The 15,354-nt window shown below is 62.9% G+C and overlaps 3 protein-coding genes across 3 annotated transcripts; 1 reads left to right on the forward strand and 2 right to left on the reverse strand.

Moving 5' to 3' along the window:
- Positions 1-2: 2 nt before the first annotated feature.
- On the reverse strand, positions 3-2,119 carry HRG_08406 (uncharacterized protein; the record flags this gene model as incomplete). The annotated part of the gene is made up of 2 exons (XM_044866877.1): positions 3-1,569; positions 1,620-2,119. 2 exons carry the CDS (start codon positions 2,117-2,119, stop codon positions 3-5), a joined length of 2,067 nt encoding a protein of 688 aa, XP_044717764.1.
- A 9,735-nt stretch (positions 2,120-11,854) lies between these two features.
- Positions 11,855-12,665, forward strand: HRG_08407 (mpv17 / PMP22 family domain-containing protein; the record flags this gene model as incomplete). The annotated part of the gene is made up of 3 exons (XM_044866878.1): positions 11,855-11,950; positions 12,046-12,429; positions 12,510-12,665. The coding sequence occupies 3 exons, from the start codon at positions 11,855-11,857 to the stop codon at positions 12,663-12,665; spliced, it is 636 nt and encodes a 211-aa protein (XP_044717765.1).
- Positions 12,666-13,289: 624 nt separating this feature from the next.
- Positions 13,290-15,052, reverse strand: HRG_08408 (uncharacterized protein; the record flags this gene model as incomplete). The annotated part of the gene is made up of 2 exons (XM_044866879.1): positions 13,290-14,318; positions 14,375-15,052. 2 exons carry the CDS (start codon positions 15,050-15,052, stop codon positions 13,290-13,292), a joined length of 1,707 nt encoding a protein of 568 aa, XP_044717766.1.
- Positions 15,053-15,354: the final 302 nt, after the last annotated feature.

Genomic DNA, 15,354 nt, shown 5'->3' on the forward strand with positions numbered 1-15,354 from the left:
GACTAGTACGCCGTGGCTGTCGACCCTTCGCTGGTTGCGACGGCGACCAAGGCCTCCAGACGCCGGAGTGACTCGGCATTTGCAGGGCGATCCTGCTGTTGCGGCGCCGGGGGCTCGCGGCCGGGGAAGCCGTTGAACCCCGTCAGGTTGGGATGGACCATGCGGTCGACGTGCGCCACCCGAGGATCCTGCGGCGGCGGCGGCGGCGGCCCGTTGACCCCGCGGGGCACCGGCGGGCCGTGATACCAGCCGTGCCGCTTCGGCGCCGTCATGGACGGGGCCGACATGGTTTGCTGGTGCAGGGAGCGCGCCGAGGCCCCCGCCGGAGGGCCCGCGTGCGAGGGCGGCAGCTGGTCCTCGAAGCGGACGCTCGGGCTCCGCCGCACGCGCTCCGCCTGCGCCTGCACCGCCTTGTTCACCTCCGAGGCCCACGCGCCGGCGCTGTCGCGAGGCGGTGTCTTGCGGCTGATGTCGAGGCGCGTCAGGCCGCGCTGCAGGCTGGCGTCGTACATGTTGAGGTTGCGCCGCTCGTCGGGCTGCATCGGCTCGGCCGGCTGGTACACGGGGCGCCGGGTCGGGGCGTCCGAGTCAATGGCCATGGGCGACGGGTTGCGGCGGGGGACGGGGTCAAACGACTCGATGCCGGGCAGGCGAAACGACGACTGGGCGCTCGACGGGTTCGCAATGGGCGGCGGGGGGTTCGGCCGCGCCGACTGGCTGCCGACGGCGCTCAGCTGGTGCTGGGCCTGGCCGTTGAAGGTGCGGCTGTCGGAGTGCCAGGTGCGCCTCCGCCACGCCTCGTCGGCGGCGCTCGCGTTGGAGTCGCGCCGCCCCGACCAGGCCGCCGCCGACGCGGGCGACGTCACCACACCGCCGCTGCCCGGGGGCGGCAGCGCGGCGGGGTGGGAGCTGTTGAGGAGCCCCGGGCCAAATGGCGAGCGCCCAGAGGCCGACAGATGGGCGGGCTGGAAGGGGTTCACGCCCGAGGGGACGCTGAGGCGGCGGCCCGGGGTGCGGCTGCCCGCCGAATAGAGGCTCTGGGACCTCGAGTGCGACGAGGTGGGCGACGCCATGCCCGAGGCCCATCGCGGGCTGCTCTGGGCCGTGGAAAAGGTGGCCGAGGTGGGTGTGCTGTAGTCGCCGGGCGACGAGTGGCGGTAGGGGTACGGGCTGTCGATGTTGCTGCGGTACGATTCGAGCGACAGCCTGGAGCGAGGGTCGGCGGCCATGACGAGCGGCGGCGGGCGGCGGCGGGCGTCGGGCGCCTGGGAGCCGTACGACGACGACGCCACCGAGCTGATGCTGGCGATGCTCGACGTTGAGAGCGACTTGGAGTGGCCGCGCGCGGGGCCGCCGGCACTGCCGCCCGTCGAGGCGCGGGCCCTGTTGCCGGCTTGCCTGACGCGGTCGGTGCGGATCTGGCGCTGGAACCTCGAGCCGGTAGCGGCGAGGGAGTCGATGGGGATGTCTTCGTTGACGTGGACCGTCTGTGCATGCTGTCGCAGGTTGTCGAGCCTCGAGAAGCGCCGAGAGCAATGACACTGAAAGGGCCGCTCGCCCGTGTGTTTTCTGCCACGACGTCAGCCGGTCATTCAAGTTGATGGTGCGGACAGACTCACCGGATGTGCCGGGCCAGGTGCTCGCTCCTGGTGAAGCTCAGGTTGCAGGGGGGATAGTCGGTGCAGTAGAAGCGCTGCGACTTCTTCTTCTTGCTGGACCTGGAGCCATCGGCGTTGACGCTGTCGTCGTCGGAGCCATCGTCGCCATTGCCGCCTTCGGCGTCCGAGTCGTCCATGTCGACATCCATCGAGTCCCTCGTCGTCGACGACTTGGCCGAGTGTTGCGAATGGTCACTCGGTAGCCGATCGGCGGTGTGGGGGACCTGGACGGCGTGGGGGAAGGGGCTCGAGGGCAGAGGCATCTGGCCGGGAGCGGTGGCGAAGGAGGCTCTCGTCGGGGTGGCGGCGGCGTCGTGGGGAGCCATGGCGGCGAGGAGTTGGGCGTGAGGGGGCGTGTTTGGCCGGGGGGTCGGGGCGGATGATGAGGATGGGGCCGTCGGGTCTTCCTCGATGGTCTGGGCGATGAGGTTGGGGTTGACGGGTCGAAAGGTGGCGGCCATGGCGGCCGGGGACAGGCCGGGGTGCGACGGATGACGGACGGGTTGCCAGCAGCACGAGGCGTCAAAGTGAGGCGCCGAGTGGCTAGATGGGCAGGATGCGGTGACGAAGCGGCGACAGGTTCCGGCGGGCCCTTTGCTCGCTCTCGCGCTCACACACGCAAGCGCGCTGGACCTCGGGGGCCTTCTCTCAGAGTGAGGCTGAGAAAATGGTGCGACTGCCGCGGCAGGGGGGGGGGGGGGGGCGACAAGGCGACCCCGGGAGGGGAGAGGCGGGGGAGAGACGAGGGGGCGGCGGTTCTGCCAGCAGTTATCTGGAGACACGGGCGGGCCAGGCGGGGAGGAGCGGGCGAAGCGAATGCCTTGTCGGCGGCGGCGGCGGCGGCGTGGGGGTTGTTCTCGTCGTCGTCGTCGTCGTCGTCGGGGTCGGAGTCGGTGTCGGTGTGATCGATGGGCGACTCCGTCTCGTATTGGTCGGCATGCGATTCGTGAGGGAAGGCTGGGGGATGTGTGCGATTATACCCTTTCTCGCTTGGCTTTCCCGCTCTTGCCTTTCGTTCTCTTCAAGCTGCTCGAGGCCAGCAAAGACGACGAGGGACGAAAGGAGATGAAGATGGGGGAATGAGCGAGGAGGAGAATGAGGAGCAGTGGGATGAAGATGGGAGGAAGAGAAGGAGAAGGGCCGCAGATGAAACGCGATGCGAGTATACAAGTACCCGGGCAGGCACAACGAGTTGCGGGTGCGCGGGCGGCGGATCCAGTTGCATGAGGGTGGTGGAGGAGGAGGAGGAGGAGGTGGAGGAGGAGGTGGAGGAGAGGAGGAGAGGAGGAGAGGAGCTGGAGAGGGAGGGGAACGAGTGGTTGGGCTGGCGGTGCTAAGGCAAGGAGGTAGCTGAGGTACAGGTAACAAGTCAGATGGCCCGCCCGGCGATGGAAGTACTCGTCATGTACTTTGCGCCTAGCAGCTGTCCCGGAGGGTCCCCTGCAGCCGGGGTCGCCACGGGCCAAGGTACCCGCAAGTACCTTTTGGACCAAGGATGGCCAACCGTCGCTCCCAAACGCGCCTTGGACACTACTAGTAATGTCTCTCGAGCGTTGCGCTGTCAAGGTACCTGCCTTAGCCAATTGCGAGGCAATTGTAACCAGGCTGAGAAGTGGTCGCAGGCACCGCACCGACCAGCGGGTCCGAAGGGTGGCGGAAGCTCGCCCACAGCGCTGCGCAGCACGCGCATGTACTATACATGCAGATACATGCATCCACACACTCTTGCATGACACAGGCTCTCTCTTCGTCCATCCACATTCACACCGCCGGCCTCGCGGCTCCCGAAAGCCCAGCCCAGCCCAGCTCATCAGCGCAGCCCGAGTTTCGAATCGGTTCCCCCGGGCAGAGAACATGTCTCTGCTCCCCCCTCCCACCCATTTTTTTTTCATGCTGTTTTGCCTCTCTCTTCCGTGCGCCGGCCTGAGCTGACGGGTGGTGGTGCGTCGACTTGCAGCCAACTGCCATCCCATGTACTACAAGGTACCTCTCCCGGTGGATCCTCAGGTACACGTCCCGGCACCAGGTACCGCAAAGACCAGGTGGGCGCTAGAGTAGCGCTGCCCCGGCCTACGCGCTGTCTCAGTGGCGTGTGGCTGCACCGCCCGGGGTACATGGCTGTACCTTGAAGCGCGGCCTCGCCCTCCCTGCTTATCCACTAAGGCCTGGGCACCCCCCAGGAACGGATGGACAGCCCACGTCGTCTCTCGTTTCGCCTGTCTACGTCGAGACCGATTGATCCTCGCCTTCTCCGGTTCGCAACAGCGGTCCGGTTTGTCGCGCGTTTGCTGGCTGCGACGGCCAAGTACTGCAAGGTACAAGGTACCCAATGCACCTGGCGGCTGTGCCTGCAGGAACCGGAAGCGACCAAAGGCGGCCTGAGCGGCCGGACAGTGCGGGGTATCCACTGGACAAGGCACCGGTGCACAGCACCGCCCGGAGCAGGCACAGGCACGAGAATCGGACGGAGAGGCATCAGCACTGCATATAGAAAGGGTGTGGTGCATGCCTGGCTGCTTGGATGCCATGCAGATGCGCTCTGTTTCAGGCCCCTGGCGTGCCCTGCGCACGTCGTGGTCGAGAGAGCCCGGGGACGAGAGAGCCCGGGGACGAGAGAGCCCGGGGACGAGCCCCGTCTGCCTGTGGCCGCGGCTTCAAGTCCGCGGCCGTCTCAAGCCAGCACTGCAAGGTCATGGCAGCCAAAAGCCAAACCAAAACAAGCAAGCAACTCGCGCTGCAGTGCGGAGAGGCGCCGCGCGGGGCTGAAGAGGCCGCCCGGGGCGTGACAAGCGACGCACGGTACGGACACTGTACGGAGTGGGACAGCTGTGCCACTAACGAGGCACGGCTGTACCTGGGCCTGTACCTGCACCTGCACCTGTACCCGGGCCTGTACCTGTATCTGTACCTGTAACTGTACCTGTACCTGTACCTGTACCTGTACCCCCCCCCCCTCCCCCCGAGACGAGCCAAGACGAGCCAAGACGTGTGTGCTGACGACGTCTGCTGCTGCGCACCAACGAGAAGCAGCGAGGCCGGTTGCGTTTCTTGCCTCGAAGCGTTTTTCCCCTCTCTTTTGCTTCCCGTCTTGCTTACAAACGGCTTCGTCGCGTTTTGCTGCTGCTTTTCCCGCCGTGGTTGGGCAGCCCTCGTGACGCACACGAGAGACTACTCTGCCCGGATCCGGCCTGGACGAGCCATCGTCCCGAACCGACAGTCGAAGCTCCAACGGATGGAGAGTTGCCTGGATGGCCGACGATTGGTTGGTTGCTGTGAAAAAGCCCAACCGTGACTTGGTGCATGTTTGCCTGTGCTTGCTTGCGTCCCCATCTCTCCGCACAGGACTTGCAGCCAGACCAACAAATAGAGCGGATCCGTCGTCGAAGCCAGCCTCTTTCTTGGTCAACCCGCAAAGCCGCAAAGCGGGCGCGGGGCAGAACCGAGGGGATCACGAGTCGGAAAATCAAGACCACGCCAGGCCCCCCCAGGCATTGATTGCAAAGGGTGCCCGGTGTCGGGTTAGCGCCGAGGCTAGACGTCTTCATCTGCCGGACGTGGCGGCGTCGACGGCGACGGCAAAGAATGTCCCGAGTCATGAAGAGGGGCGACGCTGTCGACGTCTCCAGGCCAAGGGAGGCGAGGCGTCAAGCCCGCTCCACCGACAGCTCGTTGGCTGATGCAGCCTTTTTTCCTCAGCCGTTTACGCATGACACGGGCCCTCGACACACACACACACACGCACACACACACAGGGATGATGAACTCACAGCTACGGGTACAAATAGCCGCGAAACCGAAGCTGTGTCCCTAGGGAGTCGTCATGCGTGTCGAGTATCCGTGGAGACGGGCCCTTCGGATCACGCCGCCAGCGGAGCCCCGACTCGGCCCCGGGCGGGTGGGTCCGCCACCACGCAAGGCACCGGCCATCGGTACCTGGCATGGAGGTATCTGAAGTCCTCCACGTTTGCCGCCGCCGCAGCCTACGCCGCCTACGAGGTACCTGGCGAGCACGTCGTCCGTCGCCCGGCCGTGTGCACAGCAGGCCCGGCTCAGCCACCGCCCCCGCACCACCACGGCGGCCCGGGTTCCTCGCTGTACCTGTGCCGTCGTGTGCCTCACGTACGCACCGAGTAATGGATATATACCTACGCGCCATCCAACTTGTACATCCATGTGTGCGTATATACAGAACATGTGTGTGTTCAAGTGTATATCAGGTGCGGATACAGCATCTGCATGTACAACTGTAATTATGTCGTGTGCGCGCCCCCGCCATCCCCAGTCAGCCCGTTCCTGAAGCTTCATCAACGGATGCGTCGCATCCTCCTCCCACCCGACCAGGTAGCCGGCGACGGACGGGGGGCCTGGTGCCTGACGAGCACCTACCGCTCTGTACGACGTCTCATCCTTTCATGACCTTGGGCCCATGTACAGTATATCCCATGTACAGTATATCTGTCGGCCGTGGCCTGAAGCTCACTACTCAGGACCCATGGGTATTACACCGTCTGCAAGACAACAAGATGCACGCAACCCACTCCTTCTGCACGCAATGCCTGCCCGTCATCTTCTGTAGACGCGCGCATCCCGGCTCGGCCTCGACCACAGGCGCCACATGCCGCCCAGTCGCCATTGCCCAGGTCGCTGGACCCCGGGTGATGCGTCCACGGATTTGCATTCGACCTCGTTCATCTATGTACCAAGCAGCTACAGTACTTGCAGCATGCAGCCGTCTCACTCAGTCTCCAACGGTATGTGTGTGTGTGTGTGTGTGTGTGTGCGCGCGCGTGCGTGTGTGTGTGTATGCGTATGCGCATGTGCGTGTGCGTGTACGTGTGCGTGTGCGTGTGCGTGTGCGTGTGCGTGTGCGTGTGTGTGTGTGTGTCTGCCTCGATTTACTAGTTCCGGCAGTGCTGGTGTCCAGACACGAACCAGCCGCCGAGTCTGGCGGCTTATATGTTTCTGCCGTCGAGCAGCATAAAAATAGCAAGCAAGGTGTTTCCTCAAGGCGTAAAGAACCCTCCAACCCCCTCTCCCCGTGAGACACCGTGTGCCGTGACAAAGACGCCCTCGACCACGATGCGCCGGCAACAAGCACAAGCCTGCAGCGCCCATCACCTGCGTCTCGCTAGTCCCACGGCAACATGCCGAGTTCGAGGTAGTGCGAGATTCGTTCCTGGGCGAATGGACTGTGGGGAAACCAGGGGGGGTGGCACCGTGGGCCGCGCGAGGCACCCGAGATGCCATGCTCCGCCGTCCGCTGTATCTCCATGTACGCGCTGTCTCGGGCAACATTCATCCTGATGTATCCTTTACGCTGGCCAAGGTCGCCGCTGCACTGTGCTGGGGTGTGGCGGGCCCGGGGGGGCCCTCTCTCGCGGGCAGGGCATGCTGCGAATGGGTGCCTCGTCTAAGTTACTGCTTGGCCTCGTCATTCATGATCCTCTATATCATTCATGGCTTTACCGTCTCGCCCTTCTCTTTTGCTCTCTCTCCTCTTGCAAAGCATCTCTCGTCCCCGTCTCCTGGGTCCTCCCGCTTACACACAGCCGAGGTACGGAGCAGGCAGACGCAGCAGCTGAGACGAGACAAATCGCAGAAACCCAACCGCACGGTTTTCAGCTCGACGCCCGCTTCCCCCCCACACCCCGTCCGTCCGCTGCCTCGACCTGCCAAGTGCCAAGTGTATTACAGAGTACCCACAAGCTGCAAGGCACGTATGGGCGGGCAGCCGGAGGCAGACGGTCCCTCAAAGTCTGCTCGCATCCTCCCCGCCCGAGACGGCTTCCCGAGGCGCCAACGCCTGCTCACCACTAGGCCTCGTCCCGCAAAACTCTGTTGGTGCTGAGCAAGAGTCGCCGCGGGATCCGACGGGCGGGGGATACGGACAGTTCGGGCACACGGCGAAGGCTCTTTGTTTTGTTTTTTCCCCGGAGCCCAAAAGTCGTCACCTCGCCTTCCCCCGGCCGAGCCCCGCCGCCGCTTCTGGCACAGCCGCTGCCGTGTCTCGTCTCATGCTCCCTCGCTGTCTTTGAGTTTAGGCCGGGCATCTATAATTACTTTTATGCTTCGGCAGCGGAATACCTGGCTGGATCAGTGGCAAAGTACAGCCATGTACCTAGAGTCTCTTGCTGATCGGTGGGTTGGCATGGTCCATGACGTCGCTCCCATATCTCAGCTTTGGCCCCCCGCGCAAAGGCAGCACGTCGTCACCGTAGTGGAGTGTACGGATGCAGCAGAGGTGAAAGAAGTACATGAAATGGGCGCCGGGGCCTCGGCGGGTCGCGCTTCCCCGGCCCGGCACAGGGGGGGTCGCCGGCCCGGGCCCTGGATCTCCGGCGACCCTCTTGCTTGGCCGAGAGTGCCGAGAGTGCCGAGAGGACTACTTTGGTCGTGCCGCAAGATGGGAGACTAGAGCTGTAGGACTCAACACCGGACTCTGTGCGAGACGGGCAACCCGATGCGCATGGCTGGCTTGGTACACTGGTGATAACACAGGAAACTGCGCACCTGCGCATGGCGAGCAGCCCGGTTCGGAATCACATGCCAGGCCAGCAAGCCGGAGGCTTGAGGTTCGCCATGGCCAAGCGGATGGCCCGGGAGGAAGGCCAACGGCGGTGCGGCAGTGGCTCCTCGAAGGATCCTAGTGGAAGCAAGGGGGGCCAGCCTTTGGTTTTTCTCTTGCTTTCTTTTTGTTATCCCTTCTTCAAAAGGATCCAACCTTGTTGCCTTGACTGACAGCACCAGCCATTGCTTTTCCGGCTGGGACACACTGTCTCGTCGCCGCCATGTGTTTCTGCCCTCGTCTTGGCCGCCTGACGTACTAAAGCTGGCGCAGAGATGGACACGGGGTCTTGATCTACAACTGGGATTTTTGTCCAACTTGTCTCTACGCTCTCCTCGCTGCATGCAGAATTGCTTTTGGCTCTTCTCCCACCATCGAGCGGCAAATGGCCATTGCGGCCGTACAGTAGTGTGCCTTGGCCGATAAGGCAGGGAGCCCGCGCACGTGTGCATGCAAGAGGAGCCGTGAGCCGTCCAGACGCAGGGCTTGGGCGTCTTTGCCTTGACGGACGCCTGTGATATACTTCCTGTACAGAGAAAGATATGCCGAGCACCTCCAAAGGGGCTCCGTTCCTGGTGGTTTGTTCCATGTCACATGCCAAGCTACGACGGCATTGAATTCCCGTCTATGCCTGGCGATAGTCCCATTCTGTGTCCCCCGTGCAAAGTATATAAAAAGTCCTCGGACGCCCGGACGCCGGATGGGGAGGGACGGGCAAAGCGCACCGGCCGGAACGGGGAGATGCGTGGGCGGGGAGGCGAGAGTGGGTGATGCTTTACACACAGCTGGACGGACTGTCGTTTTCATCCGCAAGGGGGAGGGCTCATCCTTGGTTCGTCCTCGGTCCGTCTCCGTGCCCTCTGACCGTGCTGCTCCTGTCTCCTGGAGCAACGAACGGTAACAAGAGTCCCCTACCGAGAGCTTCATGCCAGGAACCTTCCCGTTTCCTGTGTCTGGGCCATGGCTCGTCCCGCGGAGCCGTCATGGCCTCGCGTCGTCCAGGTCGGGCGCGTTGGTTGGACGAGAGCTCGCCTCTGCCCAACACCACCATCATCAGCCTCCTCTCGGTGGGTGTCTCCTCGTCCCCACCCTCCCTCCGTTCATCGAGTGGGTGGGTGGGTGCAAGTCGCGTCTCCTGTTGTTTGCTCGGCCGTTCCCAGCCTTGCTCCTCCCATCGGCGTCTGCAACCGTCGTCCAAGGCGGTCCTGCCCGCTGGCAGTCGTGTCCGGCAGCCTGCAGGGTCCGTCCGCCCGCCCACAGTCGCCTGGGGCCAGTTGGCGTCGATCTCCCTCCCCCTCCCCTCCCTCCGCAAAGGTATCCATCCGTAGTCCGTGCCATGTACTCGACGGGGAATAGTTCAACCTTGCATCAAAGCACACACACAGCGCCAGAGATGTGCTGCAGGCGGCTCTGCGTTGCCACAGCGAGGAAAGATAGGGCTCGTGGTCCAATCAGCCCCCTGTCTGCCTGTCTGCCTGCTTCCCCCGCCCCCCTGCCCGAGCTGACGCGATGAATTCAGCAGCAGAGGCTTCCCCGGAAATAGAAGCTAGATGGCAGGATACAGAGACTTTGATGTGACGTGTCGGGTTTGGGCCCTGCATGAGGGAGGGGCCGAGAAAGAGGGGGAGGGGGCTGGTGGAGGAGGAGGGCGTTCCGGATCGCCTTTTTCCCTGGTTCTCCTATTGTTGTTTTCGTCTTGTCTTCCTGTTTACTCTGCTGGGGGTTCGCGGAAAGAAGGGAGACGGGAGAAGAGAGACATGGGTCGAGTGAGGAGTGAGTGTCAGCAAAGGCAAGGGGGTCAACCGGCCGGCTCCAATCGCTCACCAACCCCCATGCAAGGCCGGTGATGCGATTCCATCTTGTGCTGTAGCTCGAAACCATCTGTAATTACGTTACCCCGCCATCTTTCATCTCGTCTCGTCTCGCCTCGTCTCGCATCCCCCCCCTCTTCCTCCCTCTGTTGTTCCACCTTGGTCCCAGCCCCTCGGCTCCGGCGTCGTCGTCGAGACGGCACCTCCCCAGCGTCGAGCCACAAGCCAAGAGACATTGTTCACACGCCAAAGGGTGACGCCCGTGCTCTTACCGGGTACGAGGCAGATTAGACAGACTGATAGACGCCTCTCTCGGCGCCGCTTTACGCACAGAGGGTCCGATCCGGTAGCGGTGACCAGCCGCGCCACGGCGACCATGTGAGGAGGTGGCAGGCCCTGTCTTGTCCTTTGCTGACCCCAGTCTTGGCCAAGGCAGCAGCAGCAGACAGACAAGATAGTACCTACGGCTTCTAGATGGGGTCGCGGCGCCGAGAGGGTGGCGGCAAGAGATCCGACCACCAGCACCACCACAACAACAGGCCATCTCTTTCCTTTGTTTGCCTTACCTTGTTTACCGCCAGTTGTCCCATTCGTGCACGCACTCCATCCATATGATCTTCTTCTTCCCTCTGTTTGCTCCCATCCTTTACCCACTTGTCCTCTCGTCTGTCTCCTCTCGCCTCCTCCCATGTTGCAACGGGCCGCCTTGGCACGGCCACCTCATCACGGTGTTGAAGATGATGCACCACCATCAGGGCACGGCATGCAAGTTCCTCGAGGCCCTCTCCCCTTCCACTCTTGGGCTGGCCTCGACGTGTCCTCGGTCTCGTCGCGTAGCATTGCGTCCGACGGGTGCACCCCCTTGCGGCCCCGCAAAGTTCCTTTCTTTTTCTTCTTTTCTTTTTCCGCTCCAACCGTTGATGTTTTCCTCGGTGTTTTTCTCTCCTTCTTCATCATCGATGGTATTATAAGCTACGCCCAGTTGAAACGGAGTGGAGAGTCCAGCGCCATCCATAGTCCAGTGTCGTTGCCCTCTTGTCAAGCATCGTTTCACGTCTCCATCTTCAATACGGATACTGTCCGGTACTCCTACCCCAGTACCCAGAGGGATGCAAGACATTCAAGAAATGTGCTTCGTGAAAAGTACAGCACAGTAGAGCACAAGCAAACCTTCTCGTCGCTGTTTCATCTGCATGTGGCCGCAGACGGAATACAATTATGAATATTATTATTTCGTCACCCATTCAACTCACCGTCCTTTCGAGGCATCCGAATGCGACACTACCCATCCATCATACATACAGCGCTGTACACTGCTGCTGCTGCCGCCGTGAACAGCTTCCGCTTCGGGGTAGTCGGTCGAGCCTCTATTCCGCGCCGCCGTGTAAGCGCGATGCTTTCGTGAGAAGGCCCATTCCAGCGTCAACGGCGGCGTCAACGGCGGTGTCATCGTCGTCTCCACTTACCAGACCGGCTGCCGTGTGCCATGGCCGCTTCGCCTTGCACCGGCAGCAGCAACAGCCCGGCCAGCCAGGCTCAAACGCCCCGGGATGCTGACTCGGTGCATTCGTCGACAAATGTCTCTGTTGCTGCACTCGGTGGCATCACGTGATTGTTTCTTCTCCGTAGATGTCCTTGTCGACGCCGGCGACGTGTTTGCAAGAGCCGGAGGCATTGACGTGTGGCTGCTGCTGCTCGGGACGGAACAAGACTCAGACGGAGAGTAAGAAGCAGAAGCAGCACGGGGAACTGACGACCAGAGCGAGGTTCCTTGTCCTCGACAAAGAGATATCGTGGGCAACGTCCCCGAGTTGTCCGGGATGCCTTCACCCATTTTGGCGGCGACGCTGCAGGCCGCTGCTCTGTCGACGGCCTCGAACCTGTGCGCCCAGTTCCTCGAGGCGTACCAGAACAAGGTCAGCAGCGTCTTTCCTCTCTCCTCTTCCCTCCCTCTCCCCCTCGGCGTGTGTGGGCTGCACAAGACCCTTGGTGCTGACCCCCCGGCCAACAGCACGCCTTCACCCTCGACATGCAGCAGCTGGCCCGCTTCTTGGCCCTGACCTTCATGACGACGCCGCCCAACTACATGTGGCAGCAGTTTCTCGAGCGCACCTTTCCCGCCCACCCGTCCCGCCTGCCGCGCAAGGACCACGTCGAGCTCAAGTCGCTCGAGGAGGCCGCCGTGGCACCGGCTCAGCCCGGGGCCGGGAGCGGCGCCGGCGACGCCGTCGGCGGCCTCGACCGGTCGCCGCGCCTCAACCTCCGCAACACCCTGACCAAGTGGTTCGTCGACTGCATCGTCGTCGGCGCCATTGCCAACACGGTTGCCTTTCTCGTCATCATGGGCGTCCTCAAGGGCCAGCCCGGCGCTCAGATCTGGCGCAACGTCGAGACGGTGAGTCTTCATCACCCAAGACGCCGCAGGGGGCCGCCGTCACTCGGCCAAATCCCTCCCCGCTGACTCCCTTCGTCCAGGAAACCATTCCCATCATCCTGGCCGGCTACAAGATGTGGCCCATCGCCTCCATCATCAGCTTTTCCTTCATCCCCGTCCACCGCCGCGTCGTCTTCCTCAGCTTCGTCGGGCTGCTCTGGGGCATATACATGAGCCTCGTCGCCGCCAGGGTTTAGGCCGCCGCGCCGCGCGAGCACGGCCTATTCATCATCAGGTCCAACAGAGGCGGCGGGAGGGGGTATATACCAAGCGCAAGTGAAGGGGTTTATCAAGCGTGCATAGATCGCTTTCACCCCATGGACTGGTTTTTTGGAATCCTCGAGCATTTGGGTATTTGGTTGTCAATTAAGAGGCTCGCCATGTGCTGGAGACGCATGCATCTAGATGGCTCAGCGAAGAATAGAGAGGCTCACGGCCATGATAGCGATATCCCGACCGACGCGGATGTGTAAATGTGTGCGTAGGCCGGCTGGAAAAGAAACGATTCTGTGGTCAAGGATCCCCGATTATCAGGCGAGTGGCAGTGACTGCGCGCCGTGCAGCCAGATTCCTCAAGCCGCGTTGTTTCTCTCCCTCTCTGTCGCAAGAAACCGCTGAACCAGGAGGCCATAAGCAAAGGACATTACAACGTATATTTGTGTGAGGGTATATATACATGAGCAGCCTCCGTCACAGGCTCATCTCACCAAAAGGCCGTGCTGGCCGGCCACATACATGCATCACGTTGTGGCCTCCTGACATAGTCTTGTCCCTCCTCTTGGCGCCTCGGCGACGGAGGCATCATTACTGGGAAAAACCACTCAGACATCCAGCATGCTGCGCACCTGCTGCGGAGGAGCGCTTGTCGAGTTGGTCGTCGACGTGCTGTTGGTCCTTGGACCCGCCATCTGCGTCCTCGTCTCCGACCTGTGCCTCTCGCCGTTGCTATAGGGCGGCGGGGCCACTCCGTCGACATCTTCCGTCAGGTGGGCAGCGCGCTGGGCTCGCTGGCCGTCGGCGTCGTTGGGGAACAGGACGCCGGCCGCCGTCTCCAATATGCGGTCCGTGTGCCGCCGATCCGACTTGCCCGGATACCGCATCGACGTCCGCACGCTCCCCACGCCCGCCCGGTCAACCCGGGGGTCGGAGGCACCGCCTCGCGCGACGCGGCCGAGCTCGATGCCGTCGTTGTCGAGGGCAGAGCGTTCCGCCTCTTGCCGCGCATGCCGCTCCATGTCATCCTCGACCCTGCGCCCGACGCCGCGCTCGCCGCCCACCTCGTCGACGTTGCGCTTGATCTTGTCGCGCAAGGTGCCGAGGTGATCGCCCCGCACGCGCCGCCACCACGCCGGCTGCTTGACGATGCCGAGTTCGCGGTTGACCATTTCACCCCGCTCTCGCCTTTGCCGCATGAGCTCCTTGTCCTCGTTGGGGCTCGCGTAGCCGTAGGCGATCTGGATGTACAAGATGAGCACCGACGGGCCGTAGCCCCAGGCGAAGATGACGGGCACCATGCCGTCGTATTTTATAATGGAAAACTCCCAGGCAAACGACATGAAGGCCTGGTAGGCAATGAGAGCCAGGCACAGGGGGAGAATGAGGGCGAAGCGGAGGGGTACGGCCCGCATCAGGCCCACGCCGCGATTCCACAGCCCGCGGTGGCGAGGCTTGTAGTGTCGGATGGAGTGGTGGAGCGAGAAGACAATGGTGAGCCAGGCGATGACGAGACAGAAGGCGCCGGCTTTGAAACGCGTGCCGGTGGCTGCGGGGATGGCCTCGGTGCGAATCTGCTCGGGCGATCGCTGCAGCTCGACAAAGGTCCAGTTTCGAGGGACGACGAGGAAGAAGTTCTGGACGAGGGCGTTAGGCGGCCGGGGGCATCTGCAGAGGGAGAGACAAGACATACCAGCCAGACCCAAAAGTAAAACCACAGCGGCAGCCAAAACTCGACCTGGGCACGGCGGTCGTCTATGCGGTAGACAAAGGGGTTGGGGTCGATGAACTGCCTCTCGAGCCAGCTGCCCCAGTGGCGGACAGCCTCCCAGGTCAGGGCTAGGGTACCCTGGCAGAGCAGGAACCAGAAGAAGATGGCGAGGACAATGGGCAGCTCCTGGAGGTAGTAGCGGTCAATGTCGACGTTGGAGATGAGGCTGACGAGGGCGCAGGCGCAGACGAAGCAGCCCCAGTACCATTGCCAGCGGCGGCCGATGGGGTAGAAGCGCTTCTCGACGGGCAGGTAGCGGGCGCCGTGCTTGGCGAGGAGGGTGAGGGAGAGGATGAGGGCGAGGCCGTAGAGGACGGCGAAGCCGATGCCGACGTAGCCGCGGGTGCCGATGTGGTCGATGGCGACGTAGCACCAGGTGGCGTTGACGAAGGAGCCGTTGGTGTAGACGAAGGCGGGCTGGTAGGGCGCAAAGGTCAGGAAGCAGTGGGAGCCGTTGGAGAGCGTCTCGTTGCTGTAGTAGGTGTAGTTCCAGTGCCGCAGCGTCGTCTGGTTCAAGTGGACGCCGGCGAAGACGGTGTCGGATGCGTTGTCGCCGCCGGGGAAGTCGAGCAGCCCGCGGACGCCGAGCCAGGCCGCCATGTGTGCCGTGGCCGTCGCCGACGACCCGAGGAGGCGAGAGGAGAAGACGAGGATGCGGCGCGCGCCCGGCTCGTCCGACCGACGGGCGTGCCGGTGAGCTGCCGGATCGCGTGCCGCGGCTCTTTGGCGGAGCCGACGACGGGCGTCAACAGCAGACGACGATGGCGAGGACGTGCGAAGCAGAAGCAGAGGTGCGTCGACTCGAGACGCGGGGTGGTGCTGCAGCGAGGAAACGGGAGTGGAAAAGAAAAAGGTTGATAAGCATTATAAGTCACGCCACCGTAAAACAAAGACGGGCAGAA

The sequence above is a fragment of the Hirsutella rhossiliensis genome, assembly GCF_020360975.1.
Source record: "Hirsutella rhossiliensis strain HR02 chromosome Unknown scaffold00010, whole genome shotgun sequence".
NCBI lineage: Eukaryota > Fungi > Ascomycota > Sordariomycetes > Hypocreales > Ophiocordycipitaceae > Hirsutella > Hirsutella rhossiliensis.